Source organism: Podarcis erhardii, assembly GCF_964252035.2.
Source record: "Podarcis erhardii genome assembly, chromosome: 2".
Taxonomy (NCBI): Eukaryota; Metazoa; Chordata; class Lepidosauria; order Squamata; family Lacertidae; genus Podarcis; species Podarcis erhardii.
This window is the reverse complement of record NC_138498.1, coordinates 57,830,195-57,852,430: the sequence shown is the minus strand read 5'-3', so window position 1 is coordinate 57,852,430 and position 22,236 is coordinate 57,830,195. Positions and strand designations below refer to the sequence as shown.

Genomic DNA, 22,236 nt, shown 5'->3' with positions numbered 1-22,236 from the left:
AACATGCAACACATTTAGTCAATACACTGACCACACCCACTCTGAACGTGAAAGCTGCTCCCCACCGGGTTTCCCCGACTCAAAATCAAATGAGTGGCATGCATTTTCAAAGCATTCAAAATCCTCCCTTGCAGCCATCCTTAATGCTTTTGATCATGTGAACAAAAATGAAAAGAAACATGCTGTCAGCTTAAGCAAAATATTACATGTCCTTTCTGTCATGCAGTGATTTCTTTTTCTTTTTCTAAAAGGATTTGGGAAGCTGCGTATGCTAGACCTATGGAAACATCACTGCTTATCAGCCTTCTTCCCCACAGTAGCTTCCTTTACAATATGCTCTTCAGATAAGCTACAAGGCACACATGCTACTGCTTGAGCACACACTCAAAACTCTGCTTTGTGTGTGTGCTCAAACAACGGAATGTGTGCATGGGATGCTTTCAATCATAATACAAATTCAAAAGACGTCTGGAGACTGGGCACTTCATATGGGGGAAACAATGACCAATATGGGGAGTTTCAACATAAAGTTAAAAATCCCATTGTGTATGCCCAAGTCATGGGTACATCTAACATAGGTATTTTGATCTCAGCCATAGTTTGGAAGGAGTCAGTTGACTGGGACTCATTTAATGAGGCACAGCATGGTGCAGTGATGACTGGATCCAAATTTCCCATCAGTCACTGATGCACACTCACTCTGAGCCTCATCTGGCTCACCTGGATGGGGAAAGAACTATACGGGCGGAATAAAATTATAATACAAAAATAAAATAATGGATTATTTTGAATTTGAAGCCAGGGAATGCATCCTAATGTGCTATTTTTAGAGCGCTTTAGTATCTGAGAGATTAGGAACATGATCCTACATTGCTATGTATATACACATACATTTCCTTCCTTTCACCCACCATCATTCCCCTTCTTCTGAAACACAGCACTGTGTGTATAGCACAACTAAGAGCTTTCTCAACTCAAGGGAGTATGTCAGACCAAATTTGTGCCAAATTTCTAATTTTGTAAAAGCACATTCAAAGAGGAATTTCAATTCATGCATTCAATTAAAAATGGGGGAGGGGATTGTGCCAAACAACCAAGAGTGGTGGACAACAGAAAGTGGACAACAAATGGAATAAATTGCAAAATCAAAGTTGCCTGTTTTCATTAGGTAAAGTGGGGGGGGGGGGAGCAAGCAAAACCTTCACTTTAGACCCCTTTTAAATCTTCATGATTTGGGGAATTAAGCCCTTTAGGAGATGATTGTTGAGGTGTAAAAAGGTTGGGAAAGGGGTCAAGTGCAAAGTACCAGCGTGGTCCAATTAGTGGGTCCCTCTGGGCTCAATTGTGCCCACTAAGCAATTTCGTGAGGTTTGCAGCTCTTGCTTGTAAATAATTGAAACTACAATTTAAAGTCTCAGCTGTTTTCAGTCTGATAGCATCCCCTTCAAAAACGTAAGGGTGGAAACTAATGGCCATTTAATGTGCAGCCACGACTTTAAACTGCACTTCGTTGCAGCTCCAGCTGCCTGGGCAGCCAGTAATATCTTGATTCTGGATATCTGGGACACTGAGCCTTATAGCTCCACAGAGCTGTACAGGAGGAAATGCCCAGCTTACTACATGACAGGAGCTTACAGATGGCCACCATGTGGCAGGGGCCCATCTGTTTCCCCCCTAACCAAGACAGAAGATGCCTGTATGCACTAGCAGTTTCGTAGACCTAGTTTGGTTTATTTCATTCTGAAACATCTTTCTGTTACATACAAAAAATATATATTATGGGCTCTTTGGGAGAGTTTCATCTGCCTTTCAGGGACAAGAACTGTGGACCACTCTGTGCACCTGGCTTTATACTTGCATTTGTTGGGCACATGCTGGTTAATCATGAACACAGTGATTAATGTGCTGGATTTTTTAAAAGGTTGTTCATTTCACAGTATGCACTTGTAAAGCGTGTGCAATTGATTTAGAAGCGGAGGGGGGAAATCACTGAAGCACACTCAAGGTGATCCTGGTGAGGTCAGACAATTCGTGCATTGGCCACACTTACAAATCACACACCAATTTACTAAATAGCTGTCAAATTAGATCTTCAACATACCATCCTCTTCACTATTTGCGTCAGTCATATCTGCTAGCTTAGGATGGGACGGCTGTCGGCCATGCAACTGAGGCATCTTCTTTGGAAAACAAGCCACTGGTTCGCTACTCAGAGGAGTGGAGGAGAGCCTAGAGAGCTTGCTATGCAGCATCTTTGACCTCTGCACCGCCACACTATAGTCTGGAGGTTTTAGGTGTGGGTGGTGAGGTGATCCTTCCTTTAAGTCCGCTAAGGAAATCCCCATATATCCTGGCGGGGTGGGCGGTGGCTCCCTATACCTATTGTCTTCCTTAGGTGAGGTGACACAGTACACTGGTACAAGAAATAAGCAATGGAAATGTTAATGGAGAAAACAAATGAGAAGGGGAAAAGCATTTCTTTTAAAAAAAAACAGTGAAATGTTACAATGGCTAAACTGAAAACTGATAACAAAAAAAGTAAATGAAAGAATTGCTTGTTATAAAAGGCCACCGGCAGGATTTTAAACATTACGTACTGAAAAAGTCACAGTATAGAGAGGCAAGATTCCTAGATTCAAGCAGCTGAAGTGGTCCTTAAAGGCTCCCTGATCTCAACAGTTGGCAAACAGGCAGACAGCAACAGGCACTGTTATAGACCTGCACTTCAATTAATACATTTTATCTTGTAGCCTCCACAAACTCAAGTGCGAAAATCAAATATCCCTAAAATGGGGTGGAGGGGGCGGGGCATTTTGAAAACAGAAAGAAAAAAGAAAAAACCAAGTCCAAAGAATTTTAGCAGGACCAGCAAAGCATTCATATACAGTGATATGTGAAAATAGAGGTTTTGATAAGATGTTTGCACGAAATAGGTCTGTTTAGTTGCTTCTGGAAGTTATCTCCAACAGCCATGTGATTAATTTGCCTTCTTCGACCATAGCCATGCCGTATACAATGTCCCCAGCTTTCCAAATCTACTTTGCTAGAACATCTTTTGACAGCAGTTGGACCAACTCTCTAGCTAAAACATGTAAAATTAATTTAGAAGACTCTCACATTCCTGATTTTCCCCCCCAGCTATATCCTTGGAAATGTTCCTCTAAAATAATGACAAGGTGCCATCCACCAAACCCTTTGCATTGGGGCTATTCTTTAAAAATGCCTTAACCCATGGGTAGGCAAACTAAGGCCCGGGAGCCGGAGCCGGCCCAATCGCCTTCTAAATCCGGCCCCCGGGTGGTCTGGGAATCAGCGTGTTTTCACATGAGTAGAATGTGCCCTTTTATTGAAAATGCATCTCTGGGTTATTTGTGGGGCATAGGAATTTGTTATTTTTTCTTCTTCTTCAAAATATAGTCCAGCCCCCCACAAGGTCTGGGGGACAGTGGACCGGCCCCCTGCTGAAAAAGTTTGCTGACCCCTGCGTGACCTTACACCTATGCTATTCATGAGCTCTGGTGCCATTCTTAATTCTATTTATATTAGGCGGAATAATTTATTTCAGTTGTGAAAATCTGGTTTGGAGACAATGGGCAGTATCCAACAAGCTTCTTCTATCGGTACTAGGATTTTTCCTTATACAACAAAACTTACCCTCTCTAATAGTCCCACACCCTCCCCAAATCCGCTCTGGAGAGTTGGAGAAAAACCCAGAACAGATTTAGAGGGCACATGGGGAGAGAAAAGTGGGGAGGGAGATCTGTTGCAAAAGCAAAATTCCTTGTGCTGATGGAACAAGTTAGTTGGATACTGCCCAATCCTCTTTCAAAAAGGTTTATATTACACTCCTAGCAATTAAGATAAGAGTATAACCTCTTTATTTAAGCATCACATTTCTAAATGCATTCTTTGTAATAATAGGATCCATTAACAGGGCAGAGGTAGCAGCTATATTGGCTTCAGGAAACAAAAGTTGCCTTGGTTCTTGGCCCAATAGCTGTTGGTGTAGAAGTATACAAGTGTTCTAAATACACATAATTATTCACTTATAAAAATGTAACTAATTATGAACTGTGCAGAATATTTAAAAATGCAGATCTTTTAGTAAAGAACCAAAAATACCCCAAACCCCAATCTTTCGACACCTGAAATTCATGGTCCACTACTGAATTAGACAGGGTATTTATTTTATTTATTTTTTGTAATCCTAGGCTAGTATTATAACAATCTGAAATCTGCGGTATCTCGGTTTTCGAATGTCTCAGAAGTCAAATGTTACAGAAGCCGAATGCCAAAAACCTGGAAGGAAATGCTTCCGTTTTCTAATGCGTCTCGGAAGTCGAACGGCTTCCGCTGAGGTGTCCCCCCCCCCCCCCAATTTCTCTATTGCAATTGCAGCCAGCCTTGGTACCTCAGTTTTCAAACATTTTGGAAGTTGAACTGTCTTCTGGAATGTATTATGTTCAAAAACTGAGGTACCACTGTACCAGACAAAGCACTTTACACACACACACAAACCTTATCTGTAATACAAACATTCTTGACATTTCCAAACCTAAGAATTTACTTCACTGTTCCTATGTGAGTGAAATTTCCTGATCAGTAACTTTCAAAACCTTTTATATTCCGGCACCAACAGATACGGTATATAAGAAAATCCTACAGCATTAATTTCAATTACTGTATATGTCATACTGTCAGCATTTTTGGCAATAAATGTAATTAAAATACCTACAATTCACCTTGACACTTGCCTTTACTAGAATTACTTAAGTTTAGTTTGTGAAGCTTTTGTCTCTTGCCTTAAGACTACCCCATTCTCATCTTCAAATATGACTTTTCGTAATCCTAAAGTAGGTAACCAAGGTAGTCTAAGCCAGACAAATGGTGTTAACACTGGAATGCCAATGTTATCCAAATAAGTTACTTATTATTATTATTAAATGGTTAGCTTACTACTCTCCATCGACAGATTGGTACAGAGCTATAGTCCTACCACTTGCTAGTGTGAAACCCTGAAGTAGTGGCAATGTAAGCACTGGAAAGAAACAAAAAAGGGCAGCTGAAGCCATGCATTTCCAGTCTCATCTGACACTTCTAAACTATGCCAAATTTCAACATTAAGTTTATTTTCAGTGCCAAGGAACACAATTTGCAACAGGTTTTTTTCTTTTTCTAAATTTCTATTCCAAAACAGCTGGCTTCTATAAATCAAGTGCAAAAGTGAAAACTAGATTATATAATGATAAACTAGTATCATTTACAGTCAATTGTTGTGGTGCCCTTTTAGTTGCTAACAAATAAATGGCAAAATCAAACAAGGAGCAGGCTTTGGAGATATCTTTTGATAAAAGATAAAGATGGTCTAAGCTGAATAGCTCAGTCGGTAGAGCATGAGACTCTTAATCTCAGGGTTGTGAGTTGGAGCCTCATGTTGGGCAAGAAATTCCTGTATTGCAGGGGGTTGGACTAGATGATCCCCAGGATCCCTTCCAGCCCTATAATTCTGTGATTCTGCGGTGTTTGCATGTCAGGTCTGTGGAAAAGCAGACAGCTGGCAAAATGCCAAGACTGATCAAGGTGGCAAGAACAGACAGGAACAATGAGAGGACGTTTCTCAGAGTAGAGAATGCTGGGCTTACATAGACTGGGTGTGTAACCCCTGCCCCACCCAAACATTCATTCGGCAATGTTGGTTTTGCCTTAGAGCTAGGCAGAGGAGGAAATGTAATGCAAGCCCAAATTTTGGGGGGTGATCTGAGGAGACGCAATTACCCTCTGATGAAAAAGCGATGCCCTTAGGAAAAGGTTTATTAATTAGATTTCACTGGCATTTAACTTCCTGACAATTCCTCTTTGCAAAACTGTTTATTCCTGCTTTGATCTTGTTAGCTTTCCTTTAATTTTGAACTGTGGAAATCCTGTTTACACTGGCACTAATAAGAATGTGAATTAAAACTGTAATGGCGTGGGCCAAAAGGACAAAATGGGCCAGCTACTAGAGAGGTGGTTCTCAGTTTGAAAATTGTGAATTCCCTTTCTTTGGTCTACAGACATGCCATTTTATTTCCTTCTCCTCTTCCAGCTTGCGCCATGTCACAAACCTTTCACAGATAGTCTCATTCCCTTTGTTTCCAATGTTCAGAGGTGAGTGTGGAGCCCTATGTAAGCCAAAATAGGACCATGCACACACAAGAAGAAGGGGCTAGCACAGGGGTCAGCAAACTTTTTCAGCAGGGGGCTGGTCCACTATCCTTCAGACCTTGTGTGGGGCTGGACTATATTTTCGGGGTGGGGGGGAGAATGAATTCCTATGCCCCACAAATAACCCAGAGATGCATTTTAAATAAAAGCACACATTCTACTCATGTAAAAACACACAGATTCCTGGACCGTCCGCAGGCCAGATTTAGAAGGCGATTGGGCCAGATCCGGCCCCTGGGCCTTAGTTTGCCTACCCATGTGCTAGCAGGCATATGGGAACCTCAAGTCCTGCAGAAATGTGTGTATGGATGGATAGGCAGACAGACAGATACAAATAAAACAAGGCCACGTAATGTTGACTGTTTTTTGGGGGGAAGGGGTGAATAAGAAACTGGCTGGGTGGAAAAATGAAATTATGAATCCCAAAAGAATGCACAGCTGGTTGGCATACTGAACAGCAACACTCCACACAGTTGTAATATTTTGCAGCAGCTCCCCCTTGTTGACATTAATTCCATTTTGATTTATCAAAATGGCTAAAAGCTGCCAGTGACATGAATTTAATTGTTCCTATAGTGAAATACGCTTCAAATGCACTTTGAGGAAAAGGAAACTGTGTTCAAAGACTTAGATCCCCCTACTGGGGGAAAGGGGAAGGTAATTTTCACAATTCCACCTGTTTAAGGAAGTTTTTAATGACTGATATTTTAATGTATTTTTAATCTTTTGTTGGAAGCTGCCCAGAGTGGTTGGGAAAGCCCAGCCAAATGGGCAGGGTAGAAATAATAAATTATATTGTTATTATTGTTATTATTGTTATTATTGTTATTATTATTATTGTTATTATTGTTATTATTGTTATTATTGTTATTATTGTTATTCCCCAGTGCCCTAAGATAATATACTCCAAGTGATTAGGAGACCCTCTGGAGGTGTCACTGGGAGCTGTATAGGTAAAGAGGAACTGGCAAAAATGTCTTTCCTTCCTTGCTTCCACCAGCAGAAGCCTCTGTTGGATTGGAGTCCCTCACATTGACAGAAGAGCAACCTAAGGTCTAAGCCAGGATGTCCCCACTTTATCCCCAAATATCACAAACAGCTGATCAGTGCACAGTGGTTGCACAAAAATAAAAACTGCAACAATACCCTCAAACCCACTACAACAACTTCCCTTGCACAGCTTTCAAATATTATTTAAAAAACAGTCAGCTAAGGATTCCAAAAAGCATATTCCAGACATGCAGCCAACACCATGCCAAAATATCCAATGTCATAAAACACAACTTTCTTCCTGTATGGTCCTGTATTTCATACCTGACTGAGGACATTAGTAGGAAGGTACTGGTAGCTGTACGTGAATGTGCACTGCTACCAGCAGATGAGCATGTAAGGCAATCTATCAGGTGGAAGAGGATGCATATCTCACCCTCTTTCACAAGATGCCTGGAGTGGACACTGATGTGGGTGTGAGATAAGAAGTAACATGGTACAGCTGAGGATGAGTTAAAGGGAGGAAAGAGGTATAGGGCAAGTATAGCATCTAGGAGCAGAGATCACTGCACATTGGAAAGGGCAGGCAAGAGAGAGAAGTCCCCTGAGAAAATGTATCCATATCCTTTTCTTCAGTGCTGGAAGCAGCTTTCATATCTAAGACAATGTGGGATATATATATTTTTCAATAAAAGAATCACCACGATTTATGTATTCTCTTAACTGGTTTACAATCTGTGTACAATTACCGTATTTTTCGCCCCATAGGGTGCACCTAGTTTTTTTGGGGGGGGGATAAAGAAAAAAAATTTCCCCCCCCAGGTGCGGGGCTGGGGCGGGGGAAGCCCGAGCTTCCCCCAACCCCAGTCCCCAGAACAGGTTGCTATCCGCAAGCCGTGGGAGAGCTGCACAACTTCGCGGAGCTCTCCCACAGCTAGCGGAGAGCAGCCTGAAGCCTGAGGCGTGCTGAGCTCAGCGCGCCCCAGGCGTCAGGGTGCAGGCAGCTCTCCCACGGCTTGCGGAGAGCTTCCTGAAGCCTGGAGAGCGAGAGGGGTCAGTGCGCACCGACCCCTCTCGCTCTCCAGGTTTCAGCAAAAGCCTGCATTCACCCTATAGGACACACACACATTTCCCCTTCATTTTTGGAGGGGGAAAAGTGTGTCCTATAGGGTGAAAAATACAGTATATTTTTATGCCATATTTCCCGACTTCAATAATATGACCTGATATGTAATTTTGGTATGAAATCTATTTGGTTTTGGCACAAAATACTTCCTGGGATACTCAGCATATGGAGGATGGCCAAGCTGATGGCAATGCAAAATGACACCTGGGGAATATTTTCTTTCTGCCTTAAGGGAAAGGGGAGCAGGTAGGCTGGAAAAAGTATCGCAACTTAGACAATTTCTGCACCAACTTGGTCATCTCCCGTGTAATGCATGAGAGGGCTCAAGAAAGGAAAGCCCAAATTCTTAGTGGAAAACTGCAAAAAGAAATCTCAGGAAGGTTTTTTTGGAAAAGGTCACAGGGAAAATTTCCTCTGCTTGTTGCATAAGCCTGCTCCCCTCCCTGTAAGGCAATAAAAAGTTTGCTGTTCTGTTACTTTAAATCCCACCCCTACTCCCAAGGAGGTCTGGAAACACTTTGGGCCATGGATTTATTTGATTGAAAACATGTGTACAAACTGGATTTTAACATGCAATCTGCTGATGTCATTTCTTAACAGCTTAATAACATAATACAGTGCAGCTGTGGGAGCTTCCACAGCCTTTGGGCGGCTTACCTATGAGGCCTCTCTCGGTACTGGAAGTGACAGTTTTGTATGTTGTATCGCCACCTGCTTTGGAGTCCAAAACCTCAGCTTGCTCTACTGCTAAGCTGTCAAGTCCTCGCCGCTTCACTGTCCCACAGTTTGCTTCATATGCATCTGACAGAGAACTCGATGAAGCCCAGCTCTGCCGGGATTGGTCAAAGTCCATGCCCGTTTTGGATTGCCTGCTGCTGTTTGAGTGGGCGTGGGGCTGCAAGTGAATCTCTTCAGGGCAGCTGCTTGATGGTTCTACTTCAGCAATGGCCCTTTCTAAGTGAGCGTGGCGGTAAGAGTTTAAGAGGTCCCAGCCTTTCTGGTTCTGGATATTTTGGAAGTTATCATGAGAACTACTGGAGCAGGAGGTCCAGCTCCCACGACCACTATCTGCTGCTTCTATTGTGATGTGTTCGTGGGAAATCTCCTCCGTGCTCATGGAAGATGGGACAGGCAGGCCTCGGATCACGGGAGGTCTGGACAGTGGCCAACTGAAATCGAAGACCACAGCATTATAAAGGCAGCATGCAAGCAATTCAATGGCGACAACATCCAGGGTTGAAGACAGTCTGTAAAATGCTTGCTCACCTCTTTGCATCTGAACACGTTGAGCAGAACTCTTGGAAATTTTCAAGGTATGAAATTAAGTTTAGAGTCCACTTGGTTCAAAATATGACTGCTTTTGCCTTAACCATTGGTTGTGTCTATACAGTTGTACCTTGGATCTCAAATGCCTTGGCTCCCGAATGATCAAAACCCGGAAGTGAGTGTTTTCGAACTATTTCGGAAGCCAAATGTCCAGCGTGGCTTTCAAGACAATCAGAAGCCGTGCCTTGGTTTTTAAATGGTTCCGGGAGTCAAACCTACTCTCGGAACACATTCTGTTTGAGAACCAAGGTACTACTGTACTGAAGACTTACCTATGTCTTTTTATATCTAATACAATGCTACGGTAGGGTTATCCAATGTGGTGCCTTACAAATATTGTTGGACTCCCAACTCCCAACAGCCCCAGCCAATATAGGTACTGGGCAAGGATGATGGGAACTATAGTCTAATAACATTTGTAGGGCACCACATTGTCTACAACTGCATTACAATGTCTTTCCATTAGCCAACAGGCTCTGCCAACCGCAAATGTTGATTTCTATGGGTGGTAGTCAACAAATTGAAATTAACGTACCTAAGTTAGTCATGATCATTAATATTAGTGTTTCTACTATGAGGAAAGTTATTTAAATACAACCCTTCTTTCTTTTCTTCAAGACAAGCATCAGGCCATTACACATCTAAATGCTACAATTTTACCTGCTTGTAGGAAATAATAATTTCAACATCTTATATTTTCAATCTTTATGCAATTTCTTTTAACCTATGCTGACGTGGCAAATCATGTACTGAGCACCAAGTGCTATTGCATTTCAAGAAACAGTTATTAAATGAATCAGTGATTAACTGAATATTGATTAGTGAACAGCAACATTAATTGAATCTACATGGGAAGATTTTATTTTTTTTACAAAAGAAATAAATGTTGGTAAAAGTTCTACAGACCCTGGAGGCCTTAGTTATAATTGGTATTGTCCAGCCTTGCACTGACAGAATCCATCTTCTCTTCTGAGAGCGGCAACCAGGTTTCTGACCATTATGCCTTAGGCATAAGCCTGGAAGCACATTTCCCACTTGCTTAGCAGAGCTGTTAAAGCACTGTCACGAAACACCATGGTCACGCTGTACATTTGAACACGAACACATTTTAAATGGCAAATCTTTTCAGGGTTTTCCAGGATAACATCTTTGAACATTCAGTGCCCGGTGCTATACCAGAGGCAATTTATTTAAATCCTGCAGCTTTAATGCATTTTCTAGGATGTACATTAATACACCAATTTAAAGGCCTACCAATATAGGGAAAATCATAGCCTGTTTAAAATTCTAACTTGAGATTTCCCGAGCAGGGAGCATACTTTGCTCTTTCTAAAAGTGGTTTTCAGGAGGCTAATAGCACCTGTAAGCATGATTACAGCATAGGCAGTAAATGGCTTGAACAGAAAATCCTTTTGCTACTCTCTCACATGTCAATCACTTCTTACCCAGGGCAAGGCTGGCTGTATTCAGAGGACGGATGAGGGTGCTCCTTCCTTTCAACTGCTCCTACTGAATCCACAACTACGACAGCCTGAGCCAGACATCTTTCATCCTGAAGGGCTGCAGACATGGAGTCAGCAGAGCAGTTGCTCACAATGCTGGACCGTGAAGAGATCTCGCTGTGGCTGGAATCTGAAAAATTCTCCGATTTTGCAGATGGTATCAGGGCATAGCCTAAGGAGGACAGGGGAAGAAAGGATTCAACTTTTTAAGAGTTCAGACAGCTAATTTATGACACTGCTATGGTATTTTAAAGACAAGGATGCTTTCCACCACTTCTCTCTCCTCCCTTGTATGGCTTTTTAATTGTTCATTTTACATTACTGAGCTTCCTTTTCATTCAAAAGAAGAGAATAAAAAATCAACTGTAGAGTCGAGCAACGCTTCACTAATTACTTTGAACATTTGTCACAAGGATACAATTTGCATGCTTTCCTTCAAATGGCTATAATATACAATGAAAACAGAGCAAAAAAACCAACAACACATGGGATTTGCAGATAAGGCTTCTTTGAAAGCTAAACATAAACCAGAATGTATTTTGTATAGTTAAGTTTTTACCTCTCTCTTCAGTACACTGTATTTTATTTTATCGCTATGGCTAGTAGCTGATGCAAATAAAGATTCTTCTGATTCTGAAGCTATACATAGGAAAAGTAATTTGCTAGTCAATAGCGATCAAGAATCTGCAACAATTTCACCCAAGATACACCCGCAAACAGTTTAAAGTAATTTTATGTTCATTTGCACTAACATTTTCCACCGCCATTAATGAAATCTAAGCTGTTCATAAATCTAGATTGAAATAGGCTATAGATACTGTGTTGACGGTTTGGCTTCAGTTAGGTTACGTAGGAAAAGTATTCATTAGAATGACAGTTCCAATTTTTGTTCTACCTGTTGTTCTGAAAAAATTGATACAGGTAACTAACAGAATTGTGAAGTTGGAAGATACACCAAAGGGCCATCTAGTCCCCTGGAATGCAGGAAGCACAGCTAAAGCACCCGACAGATGGCCATCCAACCTCTGATTAAAAACCTTCAATGAAGGAGAGTCCACCACCTTCTAAGGGAGCCTATTCTACCATCAAACAGCTCTTACTACCAGAAAGCGCTTCCTGATGTTTAGTCAGACTCTCCTTCCTTGCAACTTGAATCCATCAGTTGAGGCTGTCCCCTCCAGAGCAGCAGAAAACAAGCTGGCCCCATCTTCCATGTGACAGGTATTTGAAAGTGGCCATCATATGGTACAGCTTGATTTTTCTCTCCAGCTGCTTAACATGTGTGATTTCAACTTTACACAGTTGGAGGCCAGCTGGTTAAAATCACACAAATTATAAGCATGGAAGGCAGAGAGCTTAAAAGCTCTCTTTGCGCAGGGTGTTCCCAGTGTGGAAAGAACTGCTTTTCTAGGACTGCAGTTGAGAGTAAGCTGGCTAGGATCGCTAAAACCTCATTCACCCCAGGCAACTGTGGCAAATCCTTAGAAGGTGAATGTGCTGGTAATTTTCTTATCTGGCAATCTGAACAAAAAAAGTACCTGGGTTTGCTGGGTTGAGAGGCAATAAAAAACCCCAGAAGCAATGGGTTCACAAATTAATTCTAAAGCCTGTGGTTTGTTGCCTCTCCAGTGAAGTAAGGGCAGAAGCAGAGGATATCAGGTACAACTAAGCAGCATCCCATTAGCACACTGTTTATTCACTTTAGGCCATAGTTTGCTTTAAACTGTGGTTTAACTTTGGTGGAGAACCGGTCAAATATGAGCTTCAAGTAGAATTTTTATACCAATATTATTGCTAAGCCTTACTGGGCTGCACTGTCCAGTCCCGTATGTTCAGTTTAATGAGCATTACATTTCAAATGGATTTTTTAAAGATAAGATTCAGATTTAACGTAATACGAGATAACACAAGCTTCAGTACAAAGATGTCTGCAAATGTAACATAAAGGCTGGCAACATTAACCCTGCCACGTGGGAATCCCTTGCAGATGACCACAGTGCCTGGAGACAAGCTGTCAAGAATTCATAGCTGTGACCAGAGGAGAAATGACCAGTGGGAGGAGCGTAGAGAGAAAAAACACCATTGTGGATCTGCAGCAGCCTTTATCTGCCCCAGCTGCAGCAAAACATGTCTTTTCTGCATCTGTCTCTATAGGCACAGCAGGAGCTACAACTGTCCAACAACTTGACCTCATCCCCAAAGGTGCAGTCCTCCATTGTCTCCCGAGACAGATGGATGCCAGCAAAACAAAAACCGATACACATTTCATGCTTGTGAACTTCCTAGGCTGTGTAATATCATGCTGATGTTCAACTCTTACTGAAACCGTAAGCCCTGGTCCACAACTTAAGCGCTATGGCACTCAGTAAGTATATCAAAAATAGTGACAAGTCAAAACCTTCATCTTAACCCTGCAGAAAAGAACTTTAAGGGCATCTATCTATCTATCACATTTCGTTTGCTTCAGCTAATTGTAGTAAGTACTGGCAGTTCTGAAAATGCCTCCATTAAGTAAACCAGGAGACTTCCAGAGTGAAGCTGTAGAATCTGATGGGCCAATCAGACATGCAATTTTCCATTTGTCAACTAAAAAAACAAGCAAGCAAACTTGTCTGCAGGCGACTCTAGACAAAACCACCATCACTTATTCAATGGTTCAGAACACATGGTTACATGGTTTCTCACTGCTCCCAATCCTTGACAGGTCTTTTCTTTTTTTTAAGTATGTTCCTGCAATGCCTTAGCACTTTTCATGTTTCTATTTTTCTCCCTTATCTTCATCGGATATGGGCTTTTAAAGTAATTTACTGGTAAAAAGAAAGTAGGAAATTGGTCTCAATATATTGCTTATGATCCAGGAAAAATAAGCACCGAGCTTCTCTTGCTGTAGGTGGTCATATATAGAACACCCAAATTTAAAAACTAGTTTGCTGTCTTGCTTATTTGAAATTCCCAGAATAATATGTATGTTATCTGTGCCCTTTTTAAATTGGGGGAAGAGAGTTTGAGTAACAGTTTGGGGGTCCATTATAAGCTGCTACTAAGAGAAAGAAACATTCCTTGTGTATGTGCATATAGGCTATGCATATGCCTCTGTGATACATGGCCAAGATTTATTAATGCATTTATTTTGAAAGGAGACACTCTTTGAACTGCTCCCCATGTCAAAAAACTGTGTTTACCTCTATGAATTTATACAAAACACATGGAAATAATCCCAATTAATAAGCAAGCTGGCATTTTGGGATATAAAATCCATAAACTTTGAGGTATGCACAAATTTATAAATATTTTCATTAGCGGGAAGTAACCATGTGTGATATTTTATGAGATGATATATCTAATAGCTTAAATGTAAACACATACATTTTGCCTAAAAATAACAATTCAAAATGCATCTACTCACAACAAGTTAGGGAAAATCTGTGAAACATGTTAAGTATATAGTAAAAGCAGAAACCTCTTTATCATGAAAGCAGTTGGGAAGTTAAGTTAAAACCTTTGATTACATAAAACACTCACACCTGTATTTTTTTTAAAAGTAAAATGAAGCTGTAAATCCCCAAAGGGTACAAATTACACATAACTGAATAGTAGTGCACACTGATGTGATATGAATGATAATTGTAGATTGTGGCTACACAGTTCAAAGGCTATCCCTACAAGAGGACAAATACTGAGAACTGTTGTATATTTCAAACAGGCTGAGGTCTCTCCAAAAGAAAAATGAAAAAGGTACATACAAGCTTATGCACACTTTCTTGAAATAAGTGCCATGGTCCTTATGTATAGGTCAAGCTACAAGGGCTGATTCCTATATGCAAATCATGTGTGAAGCAATTACTCCACTACGGTTCTGTTTATCTCATCCACACCACTATATGAACTGTATGAATAGTAGGAAGTGCACACAGAGCTGCTTCACACAATTTGCTTGCCATGTATGTAACTGCATATCATGCAGCAGCCCAACTGGAAATTGCATGTCGCCATGTATGTGGCAGGGGTCTAGAAAGCAAGATAACAAAGCATATTTTAAAAAGTATTTTGCTCCAGAAAGCGTGACCCGTTAGTCACTTGCTGTATTCTCATCCTCTGTACAAAGCCTGCAGAACAAGGCTTAATCCGCTATTAAGCTGAGATACAAGTCTATTTCTAGTCATTTCTCAACCATCACCAACAGAAGAGGTTGGGTGGTCTTCTAAGAAGCTCCTAAAGGGAGTGTGGTCCTTCCAGCTTTATTACTGAAAATGTACAAGTAAAAATGAATTTCTTGCTAATATCGGCTTCCATGTCTGAAAAAACTCAAAATGGTGTCACACATACTTAACATATCTGAATAAATATTTACAGTATAAATACAGATTTAAGCCTGACACAGGCAGAACGGCATGTCACATAGTCTTCCTTCTCTTGTGCCTCAGCTGTGGACATAACCACATTAGAGAGCTACTGTTTCCATGGCTACTGGCTGTATGCAACACATTACTGTCTATGTCCTTTTGTTTCTCAGCTCTATCCCTTTCCTCCTGCATGCACTTTGCATCCATGTCACGGGCGACAGCTGATCTTTCCCTGGAGATACTCCTTTCCCTGAATCTTGCAAAGGGAGAGACCATTCTTTTCCTGGGCTTATACTGAAGCTCTGCCTTGTCTCTGGCATCCTCACTTTGCCTCTTTTCAGCACTGACTGATATTTCTGCTGTCCTGCTAGTCATCTGCTGGATTTTCTTTTGCAAATAAGCCCCACCTATTCCGTAGCTGCGCTGTCCACTGTTCTTGTTGCTTGCTTCGCTTGCAAGTGATGAGGACGAGCCAGAGAGGTTGATCTGGCTGCAGTGATCGGACCTCTGGGGATTACCAGCTACAAAGAAAGGAACATGCAAAGTAAATAATACACTGGCAGTAAAAGAAACACTCTTCTTGTTTTTTAATCTACGTAATGTTACACTTGGATGCAGCACAAAAGGAAACGTAAGCTGCAGTTAAGTAAAGAGGGGGAAATGATGTGCCTGTTTAATTAGTTAGAGAACAAGTAATCTAATTTTAGCTCTGCAATGAGATGTTAACAAATACAAAACGGGGCAGAGGCCACTTTTATCAAAACAAGGTTGTTCTTAAAGAAAACAACAACCCCTGAATGCGTATCCAACAACTGAAATCAAAGGAGACAAAGCAATCCTCATGGAGTCACATGGAAGTTAATGAAAGTCGCATGCTTATGTAGAAGAATTCTAGCAGGAGTAACTTTTGGCAATCCAACAAGAATAGTCAACTATCCAAAAATAAAAATAAAAAATGACACACATGGTTTTTTGAATCACTGTATATGAACCAGCCTGGACCCTGCAACCCGGACCTGGGCCTTGTGATCATCATCTGAGGCCCCTCTTTGTTTGCCCCCTCCACAAGAGGTGTGGAGGGTGGCGACACTGAGAATGGGCCTTTTCTGTGGTGGCTCCCTGCTTCTGGAATGCTCTCCCCAGGGAGGCTCACCTGGCGCCTTTGTTACATATCTTTAGGCACCAGGCAGAAATATTCCTCTTCCTACAGGCCTTTGGCGAATCACTCTATGGCCTTTTAAATAGTATATTAAATCAACACACATAAAAACACATCGTCCTACTTATAGCGGTTACATATCTCCCCCCACACCCCGCCAGAGCTTTTCCTGATCTATAAGATCAGACCTTTATGTGCGTGATCCCCTGAATTTTTGTTTTAATTATTTTATACACTTTTACATGTTTTCATACAGCTGTTCTACTTGTTTTAGGTTGCATTTATAATTACATTATTTTTATATTTTATACCAATTAAGAGATTTGTAAAATATTAAGTGGTTTATAAATGCCTTTCAATAAATAAAATATAATGATACCCAATGCTAAAAACTTTCCTGAAAGGTTTCAGGCACAATGGTCTTTTCCATGAACACATGAAGTTTCTTTTCTTTTCCCCAGTGAATATGTTATGCCTTTTGTGAACACCCAAAGTCCATCTTTTGAGTTTACTGAGGAAAGGAAAGACAGATCCTGAGAAGAAAACTAAAATATAGTTAAGCTGAGACATATTAAGACTAAACTTGTGTCTACTCCTACCTTTGCGTGGGGAGTCCTGAGGAGAAGCAGGAGGACTGGAATGCAAAGAAGATGCCATAGATATACTGTCTTCTGCTTGTTTTTTACTGTTTGTTTCCTCAGACAAACTCATTGACTTCTGAGGAGAACCTGCACCTATGAGAGCAATCACAAAACAAGACAAATGCTTATACACACAATTCAAACTGAAGGTTCCTACAAAAGCATCTTTTATGGTCCAAAGGCAACTGAACTATGACCAAAATTATTCCTGGACTCCTTTGTGAAGGTTACTTTGTTGGAAGACAACTTTTAAAAGCCAGCAATGTTCAGCAGGCCCTCAAGTTATGTTGGGAGATGTTCATATATATAAAAAACACACTGACTCATACTGTCCCCAAACCTCAAAACAGAATTTTGAATCACCCCTTTCTTGTTTACATGAATTTGATAGAAGTTGCAAGACATTTAGCAGAAACAATTCACATTCTCAGTGTCCCTTTCCATGAAATGTAGGAGATTTGGAAACATTTGGTATGGCTTAATTTGTCTTTATGGAAAATTTGACTTCTCAAATCTCTATACAAATGTTATTTAATATATTTGCATTTTTCAAGAAGTAATATTCTCAAAGGAATATACAAACTACTTATCAACCATACAATAAAATACATTTTAAAGCCATAAAAATATATCTTAACAATATTTCAAAACTTAGTAATACTAGCCCTGGATAATATAACATTATCAAAATCAGGCTAAAATAAAGGATTTTGTTTGGAAAATTTAAACATAACCAATCTGCTGCTGAAACTGTAGGATTTTATAATCTTGTATAGTGAAATATATACTAGGATATGGCTATATCAAAATGGAAATGAAACTGACGTGCTGTAAGTATAGCTTAACATTAGCCTTGCAAAACCTTCTATCTGCCCCTTTTATATAGTAATTTGATTTAAGAAGTGAATCCTGTAGATAAATACTCACTAAAAGTCACATGGTCCTTTGTTGGTGCTTTTTTCCTAATGGGGTACAAGTTAACAGCTGGAACCTGAAGGACTTGACTCATTCTGTTTTGCTGATGTAGATGAACTTTTGTAGTTTGGCCAACAGATCTCAGTGGCATGGGAGACATTTCTACAGCTTTTCCACCTCGTCTTTCACTTAGATTTTTCGTCACTGACATGGTGAAAAAGAGAAGTCATTTTTTTTCCCTATAATCTGTTGCAATATTAATAAAAACCACAATTAAAATGGAATGTGTATTGAAACACTAGATGGCAAGCTGGTATTTTTGTATCCATAGCGATATCTGTAAGGATTCTTATCCACTTGTTCTTTAGAAAGGTACTCCCAGTGTTCCACTAGGTGGCACACTTAACTCATAGAATAAACTATACTACTTCAATTTATCTGAAGATGCTCATCTATGTTGTAGCCTCATCTGCTGCTACTCCTGCACCCAGCACAAAAATGGTGCAACACATTACAGCTCTGACCTGTTTTGCAAGGTGAAATCATGCAGGATTTGTGACTATTCCCCCCCCCAAAAAAGCCCTAAAAAATGGAGAGAATCTGCTTTATGAATCAGCACTAAATGTTTTTGGTAGCTAAGTGTTATGCATTTCCACTGTGTTATGCATTTCCAGAGGGCAGATTTTCTAAACAGCTAAAATAACTGTTTATATATGAAACCCTGTTCCTGATTTCATAAGGAAAGTAAGCTTCTGTTTCAATGAGGGAAACATGCTTCCGTTAAGTTCAATGAAATATGTGCATTTGGTACTCTCCGACAGGATATACAGCTGAAAACCTCTATTGGGAAATAACTTCATGGTGCTTGCCTTTTACCCTCTGTGCACAATTAAATCACATCTGAAGTTAAAAAGCAAACAGTGCATTCAAACTTTATCTTTACATTTCTGTTAATTTACTGTTGGAGAGGATACAACATTTTGAGATGAAGCACAGAAGCATTTGTATACCTATATCTCAGACTACCCATACAAAAATTCGGAGCACTCCAGATCAGAAAACTCTCAACAGCCAAGAAGGCAAAATCCTGGCACTAAGAAATTTTAATTAAGCTAAATCCCAGCAAAAATTAGGAAGTAGAGAGAAAGGGTTGGGAGCCAACGTTGGCAGGAACCACTTGCTCTCCCAAGGATACTGTCCACAACTCTGCTGCACTTTTAGCTCTCTCAAATCTGGTAAATCCCTGGCACACCTGTGAGCAGTCACAATAGCTCCTGGCCCAGTACTGCATGTTTTGTAGTATGCACCTCTCTGATTGGGAGCTGCTGTGAATACTCAAGCCACTTGTAGCACTACTGGTCGTTAATGCATGGCAGTTCATCTTCAGGGATATATCTGGGGCTGGCTAGGGTTCAGCTTATTGGGTTTTGTGCATGTTGTGGATGAAGAAGGGAGGAAGAACATCAGCACAAATAAGTTTAGTTACAGTGATGATGAAGATTACTACAAAATACTGAAACTTCCAGGACTGCTTACAGTTAAAAAAATAAAACACTTGAACAACTAATAGTTGAAAAAGCAGCAGAGTCTTGGAAGATCAGCAACATAGGAATGGAACTAAAAGTACTAGAAAAAACAAGGTCTTGTGATGTTAGAAAATGTAACATTCAGTACTAGGAGAATTCCATAAACAGTGTGCCATCACTGAAAAAGGACTTTCCTGTTTACCACCCGACAAACTGCCAAAGGCAGCTGTAATTTTTATAACCACTGGGCCAGGCAGAACAGTTTGTCATCCCTCTTACTGACAATTTGGGGCCAAGGATGATGAAGAGAAACTTGCCCAAGGTCACCTAGGGAACTTTTCCAAACTGGGAAGCCTAGTGAAAAGGAAGTGGCGAGGGAATGTCAGAAGAGTCAAATATCTCCAGAAAACTTGGAGGTTATTAAAAACCACAATAATAGAAGCTTAGGTATATTTACTGCAGATCACAAAAGGTGCCAGCAAATTTCATGAGAACGTTAGTGTGGTTAATGAGCATGATCAGGTGCAAGAAGGCTCCTTTCAGAAAACAAAAGTCTTCCCAAATGGTAAGAACAAAAAGGCACACAAAAACCCAGACACAAAAATAATGCAAACGGGCTGAGGATTGTTTACAACAGTCTTCCCCAACCTGGTGCCCTCCAGATGTTGACTATTAATTACGATTGCTTGCCAAAATTTAGATAACCTTAATAGTGCATTATATTTTGGAGTCTGTCTTAAGACGTTCGTTATTTCCTGAATAGCACAGGTCAGAGGTCTGTTTATAAACTCTTCCTCTGCAACAACCTCTGTTAATAGTCAAGGCATTCAAAAAGTGTCAGACCATCATGGTATATCATTCTCCTCTCTACTATTTTCTCATTTCCCAATGAAATAATTTCTTTACTTATGTCTTTCTAACTATTTGTCTGTGATAATATTTTATCCTTTCATTTTCTTATCGCTTACACTAGGCTTACCAATGCCATTTCTTAATTCTGTAAAGTGCTAACTTGGCAAAAAACTAATAATACTGCAACATAGTATGGGATTTTTTGGCAGGCTAGTGATAAGCGCATAGATTAACAACTGAAGGTCAATGGTACGACCTATAATTTCAAATTTGTGCAAACTCAGTCAAAACTCAAATTGACAAGATGCCAAATATTCATCAAGGGTTTTGAGGTTGTTGTGCTTTTGCAGTATCTGCTTTTAAATATATATTTAGCCTGCATTAAAACTATGCTTAAGAGAAAGCCCATAGAAATGCACATAATTATGTAACCATAGAAAATTAAGTCTAAAGAATGACACAAACATTCTTCCTAACTAACACCACAGGCTGTTCAAGCTCAATTGCCTTCCTAAAAGTTTGCTTTACTTACAAGTGCTATACGCAGGTTCACACTGAAGTGACATTATCTGGAACTTTTCTTCATCCGTTTCCACATTCAGATTGGAGAGGTATTGTTTGACTTTCCTGGCCATCTGAGCGTCCTCATACAATTTTTTTGCATTTAGAAGGGAGCTGCGCCGGGCACGTTTTTTGTGTGCGCCTCCTTGAACGTCCAACATGTTTGAGTTTGTGCTGCCCTGACTTAGTGATCTGCAAGAGAAGACATCAGGTAGTTAAGCTGAAGCCACTTTAGTAGTGAGGAACCAAAGCAACAGACACCAAAGCACAAATACTCTTCCATTAAAAGCGCATGCTGATGTCAAGTTTTTAAAAAGGAGATGAATAGTGTTAACACAACATTTGTTCTAAAGCGATCTGCAAGACTACTGAGTTAATATGTCCAGAAGAGAATTATAAAACAAAAAGTGTGCAATGATCAGGAGCCAGGAAAATTTCTACGAAAGCTCCTCCTAACAGATGTAACTAAGGCTCTTCAGACTTACACCAAAAGCCCCAATACTGTGTTTGGGACAGAAGATAAATTTCTTAACAGTTCTGAATTCGGTGTTAACACAATTTGGTCTCAGAAGATTAGAGCATGAGTAAAATGATGGTTGAAATAGCCCTTTCTTCTCTCTCTGAGCTGTTCAAAAGCTTGCAAAATTGGAGGGGAAATGTTTGCAGTAAAACAAAAATCATAATTCCATTGTATTAATAACTTCTGGTAGCAGTACTTTGCATAGGGGTAGGTGAGCTTCATTATTTTTACCATATTCCAAAAACTGGAATATCATCTTGTATTTATCAGAAGACAGCAATGTGTTCTCTGATAAACAAGGTGAGTCTGCCAAGAGAGATTAATGTAAGACTTTGCTGGGAGCTGCTATAATTTACTATTCTGCTTCTGAAATGGGAGCAACGACGACGGCTGTGATCAAGAGATTTGTGTGTGGAAGACCCAGGCACACTGCTGGATGTTTTTCTTTATGTTTTTATTCCAGCAGTCACTCTCTGAATAGCAAACTGCATTTTGAAGCACAGCAGTCCAGTGGGGGGGAAACTGCTGGACAGGATGTGGAAACAATGTCACCCAGCTGCATGCATAAGGT

The 22,236-nt window shown here is 40.4% G+C and overlaps 1 protein-coding gene across 7 annotated transcripts in view; it reads right to left on the bottom strand.

Moving 5' to 3' along the window:
• The window catches only part of RAPGEF6 (Rap guanine nucleotide exchange factor 6), a 146,390-nt gene that overhangs the window by 5,603 nt on the left and 118,551 nt on the right, over positions 1–22,236 (bottom strand). For 6 of the 7 annotated variants that reach the window (XM_081850305.1, XM_081850306.1, XM_081850307.1 and 3 more), the window contains 7 exons: positions 21,117–21,337; positions 18,219–18,410; positions 17,250–17,384; positions 15,899–16,012; positions 11,092–11,320; positions 8,978–9,489; positions 2,102–2,413 (listed from right to left, as the gene is read on the bottom strand). In XM_081850305.1, coding sequence (XP_081706431.1) covers positions 2,102–2,413; positions 8,978–9,489; positions 11,092–11,320; positions 15,899–16,012; positions 17,250–17,384; positions 18,219–18,410; positions 21,117–21,337 — 1,715 coding nt within the window. The remainder of the gene's footprint in view (positions 1–2,101; positions 2,414–8,977; positions 9,490–11,091; positions 11,321–15,898; positions 16,013–17,249; positions 17,385–18,218; positions 18,411–21,116; positions 21,338–22,236) is intronic. The other variant, XM_081850309.1, reaches the window with a different exon arrangement.